Source organism: Neolamprologus multifasciatus, chromosome 19 (assembly GCF_963576455.1).
Source record: "Neolamprologus multifasciatus chromosome 19, fNeoMul1.2, whole genome shotgun sequence".
NCBI lineage: Eukaryota > Metazoa > Chordata > Actinopteri > Cichliformes > Cichlidae > Neolamprologus > Neolamprologus multifasciatus.
Window position 1 is genome coordinate 12,563,243 of NC_140457.1, and position 11,373 is coordinate 12,574,615.

General features: G+C 38.7%; 1 long non-coding RNA gene and 2 gene segments (V, D, J or C); 1 reads left to right on the plus strand and 2 right to left on the minus strand.

Annotated features, from left to right (window-relative positions):
- Positions 1 to 490: 490 nt before the first annotated feature.
- LOC146496112 (uncharacterized) lies at positions 491 to 2,992 on the minus strand. The gene is made up of 2 exons (XR_014871074.1): positions 1,805 to 2,992; positions 491 to 1,038 (listed from the first exon to the last, which is right to left on the minus strand). It is a non-coding gene; the product is annotated as an uncharacterized LOC146496112 (long non-coding RNA).
- Positions 2,993 to 3,414: 422 nt separating this feature from the next.
- Positions 3,415 to 5,627, minus strand: LOC146496113 (Ig lambda-1 chain C region-like). The segment is given in 2 exon segments: positions 3,415 to 4,707; positions 5,486 to 5,627. A coding segment is annotated over 1 exon segment (312 nt).
- Positions 5,628 to 6,040: 413 nt separating this feature from the next.
- On the plus strand, positions 6,041 to 6,518 carry LOC146496114 (Ig kappa chain V-VI region NQ5-61.1.2-like). The segment is given in 2 exon segments: positions 6,041 to 6,092; positions 6,184 to 6,518. Coding segments are annotated over 2 exon segments (387 nt in total).
- Positions 6,519 to 11,373: the final 4,855 nt, after the last annotated feature.

The window sequence follows — 11,373 nt, forward strand, 5'->3', positions numbered from 1 at the left end:
ACAGATCGGATGATGGTACAAAGTGGGTCCTATAACAAGGTCATAGCAGTACAAACAGGACACCATGGAACTGCAAGGTTTTACATATGAGTAGAAGAATAATTGACTGACATCTCCTACGTTAACTGAGTATTACATGTGATGCAGTTCTTTTATTTTGAAGTCAGTTATAACAAAACAAAAAAATCAACCGATCTTATTGTTATAAATGAATCTCTTTAGCAGGAAATTGTGCTCTAAAATTAGACTTTTTATGCAAATTCTTTCATTAGAATTGAGTAAATTTGCCTGCTTACATATTTGATTCTGATTTCATAATGCCTCAGTGGTTTTTGTAAATATATTAAAACACGTGGGGTTATGTTTTCTAGTCCTTTGTGTAATTTTATTGTAAACAGAATAATGAAATGTCTGAATACTGTCTTCCTTCTCACCATTGAAGAAAGACAAAAAAGCTTTATAATATTCTGGATAACTGCAAGCTTTACTGACGCAAACATGAATCATTAATATGACAAGTACAATCACAACCAGCTGCTGAGCTACACATGTCGCTCTTTAGCTTGTTGTTCTTGTCAACACTTTACATCAGTGTCGTTCTCTCACACACAAAGCTTTATTTTCTTCTGCAAACAAAAACACATATAGATCACAGAGGCAGGTGTCTTTCTCCTGCTTCCCACACACCTGGCTCCTGTCCTGGGCTTCAGTAACTCCTCTAGCCTTCACACCAGCTCCTGCTCAGGGACTGGGACTGTGTGTGGCCATGATGGATGACCTTACAGGAGTAAAGCTCTCCCTTCAACCAGCCTTTCTGGCTCAAGGTCAGGGTGCTGCTGCTGCTGTAGCGATCACTCTTCTCCTCCTCTGAGCTGGTCAGGACCCCTTCTGTCACCTCTCTGCCGTCCACCTCCCATCTCACCTCGGCTCCCTCTGGAGAGTAGCCGGTCAACAGGCAGGCCAGTGTGGTCGTGCACCCAGAGAGATCCTCAGGGGAGGGTTGAAGCAGAGAGACTGAGGGTCTGACCATGGGGCCAGCTGGAAGGGAGAGCAGGAACACACAAGGAGCAGATTAACTTCTGCTGTAGGACAGAGAGCTGAACATTACACAGTTATGATACATGACAGAGATTAACAGCATCGTGGAAGAAACGGAAAAATAACAATGACAAGTAATGACAAAGTTGGAATTTTCCCCGATGTCAAATATCTTTTTTTTCTAAACCTGCCATAAAAGTAATTATATTGTACAGCATCTAGTTCCTACATTTATTTTCTCAACTGAAAAAATGAACCGTCTGTACAGACTGCCATCTGTTTGTTTCACTTCAGTTTTACTACCTCAAAGTACTGAACCATAAACTCGCGATGGAACCGTTAAATTGCATCTAAATAAAACTCTTTTATTTTTTAAGGCAAGCATGTAAAACCTTTTTATCCAGCTAACTGTTTGTACAAATAAATAAAATCAAACTTTCCTCGTGCTATTTTCAGCCTCAGATTTTGTGAAAAAATATTTACTCACAGATAAATACAAAAAAATGTAATTAAAATAGATTTATTCAAAATATAATTTAAATTTTCAGTACTATAAAAACATTCAGTCATGATACTGTATTATATATTCATACTTTCTGATACCAAGTTTTCAATAACAGCTACTATGACTAAACCCAACCATGTACACATCATGTAAAACACCCAGAATAAAATTTAACACACAATGTTTAAATACATTCTGATGACATATTTCAAATAGTAATAGTATAATAATTTGTGGTAATGAGAAGATTTAGATACTTACAGTGAATGATGAGTTTGGTTCCTCCACCAAAAGTGTACCACAGTGATACAAACTCATTAAGTCGCCGTACAAAAACCTCCCACACTCTGATCAAGCATCTAACCACTGGAAATGAACTATTTTCCCCAGTAAACTTCACAGTTTAGAAAATATTTATCATAAAAGTGTTTTTGTTCAAATTGCTTTCTTTAAAAAAAACAAAAAAAACAATTTAGGATTGTTTTCATATTTTTGCTTGATTAAAAAAGTAAAATCTACACTTACCAACCAACCTGCCATTTTAATCCAGATGTTAAAAAGAATCATTTTTCTGAAGTATTTTCCAGTGTTTCTTTAGAATCATAATCATGTCATAATAATTTATTTAGTTCTAAAAAATGTTGCTTCTCACATTGCTTTGTTGTTTGTTGAGAGTGGAGAAATCATTTCCATAGAGAGGAGTCTTTGCATCATCAGCTGATCCTCCAGAGAACTGAGAAGGTTTATAGTCCTGTGAGTTCAACACTGCAGGACTCACATCTGTCAGTCAACACAGCAGAAAGCACAACCACCATGACTCTCATCACCATCTTCATCTGGACGCTGACCTGCTGCTGTTTTACAGGTTCATTCACTCAGCAACATTTCAAACATGATGTGCTGCTTTTTCTCTCATTGATTTCTGCTGATAAATGAATGATTTGTTTTTGTCTGCAGGAGGCAGCGGTCAGGTGACTGTGACTCAACCTCCAGTAGTGACATTTACTCCTGGATCCACTGTCACTCTGACCTGTAGGACCAACCCAGCTGTTGTCAGATATACTGATGGGGATCAGGGCATGTTTTGGTATCAACAAAAATCTGGACAGACACCAAAGCTCCTAATAAAATACGTGAAAACACTTGAGTCAGGAACACCATCTCGATTTAGTGGCAGTGGAAGCAGCTCTGACTTCTCTATGACCATCAGTGGAGTTCAGGCTGAAGATGCAGCAGTTTATTATTGTAAGAGTGCCCACAAAATAAACAGTGTTTGGGTGTTCACACAGTGATTTGTGGTCGTACAAAAACCTCCCTCAGTCAGACTGCAGAGACACTGAGTTGTTACAGCAGGAAATAACTGCAGCTGCTGAAGCTGCAGGGATACAGAACATACAGCTGACAAAAAAGCTTTACAAAAAGAAACAGAATGAAATTCAGATATACTCTAGTATAATCTTATTATAATAAGCTTAAGTAATTTTTGTCCAATTATATAGAAACAACTAACTTTATTATAAATTATTTAAATAAAAGTAAAAAAAAAAACTCTTAAAATTATTTCACGCATATTAAAATAGATTTCAACCAATTAATGTATGCTTTGAATTTAAACAGTAATAATAATAATAATCATAAATGCTTTCCCCTTAATTGTAAATAGTGCCCAGAGAGAGAGAGAGAGCTGCCTTCTGCCTCTTGCCTCCTTAAATTTTTTTTTGTGTGTAACACAAATTGTCCATCCTGATTTCACTCTGACAGTCTGTCCATGAAGATTCTCAGTCATCCATGTCATCGTAGTCTTAGGAACTTGGAAAAGGAGCTTGACAGTCAGCTCAGGCTGATGATACAGGGGAATAATGTAGTATGGGAGTGCATGAAGACCCAGTGTTTACACAGAGATAATATATGTTATATAATAAAAAAATACTATTATTAATAACTGTAATAAAAGTTAAAGATGTACATACCAAGGGAACATTAAACAAGCAGAAAATGTTTGAAATATTAGAAAATGCTAAACTATAAAAATATGTTTTCAGCAGAGTTTTAAAACAACTCACAGAATCAGCCAAGCTCATTCAACTTTTAGGTGCTACAATCTGAAAAGTGTCAAAACAGAAACAGATCAGATGATGGTACAAAGTGGGTCCTATAACAAGGTCATAGCAGTACAAACAGGACACCATGGAACTGCAAGGTTTTACATATGAGTAGAAGAATAATTGACTGACATCTCCAACGTTAATTGAGTATTACATGTGATGCAGTTCTTTTATTTTGAAGTCAATTAAAACAAAACAAAAAAAAATCAACCGATCTTATTATTAGAAATGAATCTCTTTAGAATAAAATTGTGCTTTAAAATTAAACTTTTTATGCAAATTCTTTCATTAGAATTGAGTAAATTTGCCTGCTTACATATTTTATTCTGATTTCATAATGCCTCAGTGGTTTTTGTAAACATGTTAAAACATGTAAGCTTTTTGTTTTCTAGTCCTTTGTGTCATTTTGTTGTAAACAGAATAATGAAATGTCTGAATACCGTCTTCCTTCTCACCATTGAAGAAAGACGAAAAAGTTTTATAATATTCTGGATAACTGCAAGCTTTATTGATGCAAACATGAATCATTAATATGACAAGTACAATCACAACCAGCTGCTGAGCTACACATGTCGCTCTTTAGCTTGTCGTTCTTGTCAACACTTTACATCAGTGTCGTTCTCTCACACACAAAGCTTTATTTTCTTCTACAAACAAAAACACATATAGATCACAGAGGCAGGTGTCTTTCTCCTGCTTCCCACACACCTGGCTCCTGTCCTGGGCTTCAGTAACTCCTCTAGCCTTCACACCAGCTCCTGCTCAGGGACTGGGACTGTGTGTGGCCATGATGGATGACCTTACAGGAGTAAAGCTCTCCCTTCAACCAGCCTTTCTGGCTCAAGGTCAGGGTGCTGCTGCTGCTGTAGCGATCACTCTTCTTCTCCTCTGAGCTGGTCAGGACCCCTTCTGTCACCTCTCTGCCGTCCACCTCCCATCTCACCTCGGCTCCCTCTGGAGAGTAGCCGGTCAACAGGCAGGCCAGTGTGGTCGTGCACCCAGAGAGATCCTCAGGGGAGGGTTGAAGCAGAGAGACTGAGGGTCTGACCATGGGGCCAGCTGGAAGGGAGAGCAGGAACACACAAGGAGCAGATTAACTTCTGCTGTAGGACAGAGAGCTGAACATTACACAGTTATGATACATGACAGAGATTAACAGCATCGTGGAAGAAACGGAAAAATAACAATGACAAGTAATGACAAAGTTGGAATTTTACATTTAAAGTTGGAATTTGTCAAATATCTTTTTTTCCTAAACCTGCCATAAAAGTAATTATATTGTACAGCATCTAGTTCCTACATTTATTTTCTCAACTGAAAAAATGAACCGTCTGTACAGACTGCCATCTGTTTGTTTCACTTCAGTTTTACTACCTCAAAGTACTGAACCATAAACTCGCGATGGAACCGTTAAATTGCATCTAAATAAAACTCTTTTATTTTTTAAGGCAAGAATGTAAAACCTTCTTATCCAGCTAACTGTTTGTACAAATAAATAAAATCAAAGATTCCTCGTGCTATTTTCAGCCTCAGATTTTGTGAAAAAATATTTACTCACAGATAAATACAAAAAAACTTAATTAAAATAGATTTATTCAAAATATAATTTAAATTTTCAGTACTATATAAACATTCAGTCATGATACTGTATTATATATTCACACTTTCTGATACCAAGTTTTCAATAACAGCTACTATGACTAAACCCAACCATGTACACATCATGTAAAACACCCAGAATAAAATTTAACACACAATGTTTAAATACATTCTGATGACATATTTCAAATAGTAATAGTGTAATATTTTGTGGTAATGAGAAGATTTAGATACTTACAGTGAATGATGAGTTTGGTTCCTCCACCAAAAGTGTACCACAGTGATACAAACTCATTAAGTCGCCGTACAAAAACTTCCCACACTCTGATCAAGCATCTAACCACTGGAAGTGAACTATTTTCCCCAGTAAACTTCACAGTTTAGAAAATATGTATCATAAAAGCGTTTGTGTTAAAATTGCTTTCTTTAAAAAAAAAATTTAAAAAATAAAATTTAGGATTGTTTTCATATTTTTGCTTGATTAAGAAAGTAAAATCTACACTTACCAACCAACCTGCCATTTTAATCCAGATGTTAAAAAGAATCATTTTTCTGAAGTATTTTCCAGTGTTTCTTTAGAATCATAATCATGTCATAATAATTTATTTAGTTCTAAAAATGTTGCTTCTCACATTGCTTTGTTGTTTGTTGAGAGCAGAGAAATGATTTCCATAGAGAGGAGGCTTTGCATCATCAGTTGATCCTCTAGAGAACTGAGAAGGTTTATAGTCCTGTGAGTTCAACACTGCAGGACTCACATCTGTCAGTCAACACAGCAGAAAGCACAAGCACCATGACTCTCATCACCATCCTCATCTGGACGCTGACCTGCTGCTGTTTTACAGGTTCATTCACTCAGCAACATTTCAAACATGTTGTGCTGATTTTTCTCTGATGATTTCTGCTGATAAATGAATGATTTGTTTTTGTCTGCAGGAGGCAGCGGCCAGGTGACTGTGACCCAACCTCCAGTAGTGACATTTACTCCTGGATCCACTGTCACTCTGAAATGTAGGACCAGCAGAGCTGTTTACGTGTCTCCTTTGGGTGATCAGGGTATGTTTTGGTATCAACAGAAATCTGGACAGGGTCCAAAGCTCCTAATAAGATCTGCATTTAAGCTTCAGTCAGGAACACCAACTCGATTTAGTGGCAAGGAAAGCAGCTCTGACTTCTCTATGACCATCAGAGGAGCTCAGGCTGAAGATGCAGCAGTTTACTACTGTCAGAGTTACCACTTCATATACAATGCTCCTGTGTTCACACAGTGATTTGTAGTCGTACAAAAACCTCCCTCAGTCAGACTGCAGAGACACTGAGCTGTTACAGCAGGAACTGACTGCAGCTGCTGAAGAGGAAGAAACTCTGACACAGACCAGTGAATACAGAGCTGACAGTAACCTCACCAAGCACTAAATACATGTAACCCGGTAGAGAAAACTGCCTTTGTTATTTTTTTCTTGGTTTCTTTTTATTTGTATAAATGTATTTTCGTTCTTTTATTTTGAAAAGCAACATTTATTTTGAAAAAAGGAAGTTGATCCTTCAGCAAACTTTATTTTTCTGTAAATGCTTTTTTTTTCATTGGTTGAAAGTGGGTCCAAAACACCAGACCATCATTTCACATGAGCTAGGTTTTTTCGCACGTGGAAGTAGATGAGACAGGCTACGGATAGCTCGTGCGGAATTTTCTAACATTTTGGCTAGGTTTTTTTCTTTGTTCGTGTGGAAGGAACTAAGATTTTGGATTCCGATGGATTCTCTCCGGATGGAGATGTCCCTAAAGACCTGGCCGCGGCCCAAGAATCTCAAAGAACTAAGATCTTTTCTGAGGTTCTCGGGGTACTACAGACGTTTTGTAAAAGGGTACTCGTCCATAGTACACCCACTCAATGACCTCACTCGTGGTTACCCACCACTACGTAAGAAATCAAACTCCAAAGAACCCAACCAGACCTACTTTGATCCCAAACTGCCATTTGAGGACCGATGGACCGCAGAGTGTCAAAAAGCTTTTGACTCCATCATTGAAAAGCTAACGTCAGCCCCCGTCTTAGGCTTTGCAGACTCGAAGCTGCCTTATGTACTCCATACCGATGCCAGTACTACTGGCTTAGGTGCAGCACTCTACCAGGAGCAGGAGGGTCAGCTCAGAGCCATAGCTTTTGCCAGTCGTGGGTTATCAAGAAGTGAAACACGATATCCAGCCCACAAGTTGGAATTTTTAGCACTCAAATGGGCAGTGACTGAAAAGTTTCACGATTATTTGTATGGTGGTCAGTTCACTGTAGTTACAGATAGTAACCCACTCACATACATATTGACCTCTGCTAAGTTAGATGCCACTGGCTATAGGTGGTTTGCTGCTTTGTCTGACTACAACTTTAAGTTACAGTATAGAGCGGGCAAGCACAACCTAGACGCAGATGGGTTGTCTAGACGTCCTCATGGAGAACTCGTAAACAATGTCCAGTCCAGGAAAGAGCAGGAGCGTGTAAGCCAATTTGTAGAGTGTCACCTAGCTGACACTGACACCACCGACACCATAAAGCTTGTAGATAGTGATGTTGTCCAAGCAATCTGTCGAAATCACCTTGTAAAAGTCAGTGATGATTGTCAGGATAGTGGTGTTACACTTGTAGAATCGCTTACCCTCTCAGCTGACGCGATTCCAGACATCTATGTTTCAGAAGAACTTCATGGCTTACCAACCATTCCTGCCTTGTCCCAATCAGAAATTAAGGATAAGCAGAGAGCAGACTCGACAATCAGCCAAGTTATCAAACAAATCGAACATGGCCAGACACCTCCACCGACTGTTAGAAAAGAACTCCCAGATCTCCCTCTTTTGCTTAGGGAACTCAATCGGTTGGAAATGCACAATGAGGTGTTATACAGAAAAAGACAAGATGGAGACCAGGTGACCCATCAGCTTGTTCTTCCTGAGGAGCTCAGAGCTTCAGTGCTCCAAAGTTTGCATGATGACATAGGCCACTTAGGTATCGACAGAACCCTTGATCTGGTCAGAACCCGATTCTATTGGCCACGCATGGCGACAGAGGTTGAGCAAAAAGTGAAAACATGTGATCGTTGTATACAAAGAAAGAGTCCCCCTGAAAAAGCAGCTAGACTGGTCAACATAACAACAACCAGACCTTTAGAACTTGTCTGTATGGATTTTCTCAGTCTAGAACCAGACAGTAGCAACACACGGGATATCCTTGTGATAACCGATCATTTAATTAAATTTGCCCTCGCGTTGCCCACCTCTAATCAAAAGTCACGAACGGTCGACAGGTGCCTGTGGGACCAGTTCATTGTCCACTACGGCATACCTGAGCGCCTGCACAGCGATCAGGGTCCTGATTTCGAGGCAAAACTGATAAAAGATCTGTGTGAGATCTCTGGCATAAAGAAAATAAGAACTACCCCGTACCACCCACATGGTAACCCTACTGAATGATTTAATAGAACACTACTTAGTATGTTAGGGACACTTGAATCCAAACAAAAGTCTCACTGGAAAGACTATGTTATGCCATTAGTACATGCGTACAATTGCACCCGTAGTGACGCAACAGGGTTTACACCCTACGAGTTGATGTTTGGCAGAAAACCCAGATTAGCTGTTGATCTTGCATATGGACTTCCTCTCAGCAAAGATCAAAAAGTGACACATTCGCAATATGTTGAAAGTCTCAAGAAATGGCTAGAGGAAAGCTATAGGTTAGCTTCTCAAACCGCACAAAAGGTGGCAGACAAGAATAAGGCCAGATTTGATCGCAAAATAACTGTTTCAGAACTTGAACCTGGGGACTGGGTTTTAGTTAGAAACGTGCGGCTGCGTGGCAAGCATAAACTTGCTGACAAATGGGAGCCAGACATCCATGTGGTAGTCAAACGTGCAGGCAACCTACCCGTTTATACTGTTAAACCCGAGTCAAAGCAAGGTCCCTCCCGAACTTTACACAGAGACCTGTTGCTTCCCTGCAGTTTCCTTCCGGTTGCCACCGCAGACACATCTGAGCCACAGCAGGTTCACTGTCCTAAAACGCGTCAAACTGTTGTCACAGAAAGCAATGAGGATGAAGAATCAATGGAACTTGACAATGAACTTTTCAGTCAATGGGTTGATGATTACTACTGTACATGAATATCCAAAACCTTCTCATGAACCAGAGATTGCAAACTTACCTGATTGTGACCTTTCTGAAACTGCTAGTAACAAGGAGCCAAATATGGATAAAAATGCAAGCAAAGACGAACTTACCAATCACGTGCTTGTTGAAAACTTACCAGATGGAGATGAGATTGGAATTGACAATCCTGTGGACAATGGAACGGGATCCGTATTGGATGAATCACCTGAGGATTTGGTTAAAGAACCAGGAAACCAGCCTGTTAACTCACCTGATGAGATGGACAGTGGTGATCCCATTACAACTCAACCAGTAAGACAGTCAACAAGAATCAGACATCCACCTAAAAGACTTGATTATCCTGATTTAGGAAACCCTCTAGTTACTGTTGTGAAATCACTTTTCCAGGGGTTGAGCATAGCCTTTTCTGAGTCCCTAAACAGTACAGAGGGACAGTACTGGCTACACATGCAACAAGACGTGCATGACATTTAGCTGGGGAGAGTGTAACCCGGTAGAGAAAACTGCCTTTGTTATTTTTTTCTTGGTTTCTTTTTATTTGTATAAATGTATTTTTGTTCTTTTATTTTGAAAAGCAACATTTATTTTGAAAAAAAGAAGTGTGATCCTCCAGCAGACTTTATTTTTCTGTTGCCAAATCACAAGGGGTAAATGCTTTTTTTTCCATTGGTTGAAAGTGGGTTTAGCCCCATCTTCCAAAACACCAGACCATCATTTCACATGAGCTAGGTTTTTTCGCACATGGAAGTAGATGAGACAGGCTACGGATAGCTCGTGCGGAATTTTCTAACATTTTGGCTAGGTTTTTTTCCTTGTTCGTGTGGAAGGAACTAAGATTTTGGATTCCGATGGATTCTCTCCGGAACTTTGCAGAGGAACTTACTCTTCTTCCTCGACGGAGACTCCCAAGTGGTAACACACAAACCACAAACGAAAGAGAAAAAGAACTAGACTAAGAATTTTTGACTTGACAAATGACCAAAGACAAAAAGACAATTGAATATTGAGCTCAAACGACTATTTTTGGGGTTATTTTTGTTTTGCCGGCTTATTCTTATTATTGTTATTGTTATTATTACCATTACTACTGTCAATGTGGAATTTGTGTCGTGTTTATTTCATTTTTGTGTAAATAATAACCGTGCTGCTCAAATTCCTGTCTCCAGCCATTTCATTCTGTATTCGCCTCGCTTTCTATTGTAGCCCTGCCGAACCTAGCAACTGGTCCGTAGTTTGGCTGTCCTAAACTATTTAAAATGAGTCAGTGGTTACATACAGATTTACATCTGTAAATGAGATGTATTTTGGGGATCATTTTTATTTATTATTTTAGGTTTAGGTTTACAGATCATTAAGCTTTCAAAGGATGCTTTGGCATGTTCCTGCTTTTCTTTCCCACGAGAAAATAGAAAAAAAGCTGCTTGCTTTCGTTTTTTTTTCTAAATAAAGCTGAATGAGAAAAGGAACAACTTACACATTACCTGTGTAACAACAACAGATGTGTGTTTGCCTATATTTCAAATCAGTTCCATGTCTCTCTCTTATAATGTCTCTGGTGTAATGCAGGACCGAACCCAGCAGTGACCAAAGTTAGCACAAACTGTCCTACACCAGGCCAACAGAATTCATCAGTGTGAACTGAAACACAACACTGCAAACTATCCAAAAACTGATTGAAAAATAATAATAATTATATCATTATAATATAATTAGAACCCTACATATAAGCTTTGCATTTCTAGTTACTCAAATGACGCTTCCTAAGCAGCCTTTGCCTTAGAATTTTTTTTTAATCTCATCTTCAAACTAATTATGTGTCAAATGAAACAGAAGTAGTTTGTGTTATATATATATCGATCTGGCTGAAACACTGAATTTGAAATGAGCTGCAATTTTAAAAAAAATGTACTCTGATTACACTCAATTTACTTCTAAAGTGAGAAACTAGATTTAATTACTCATTAAT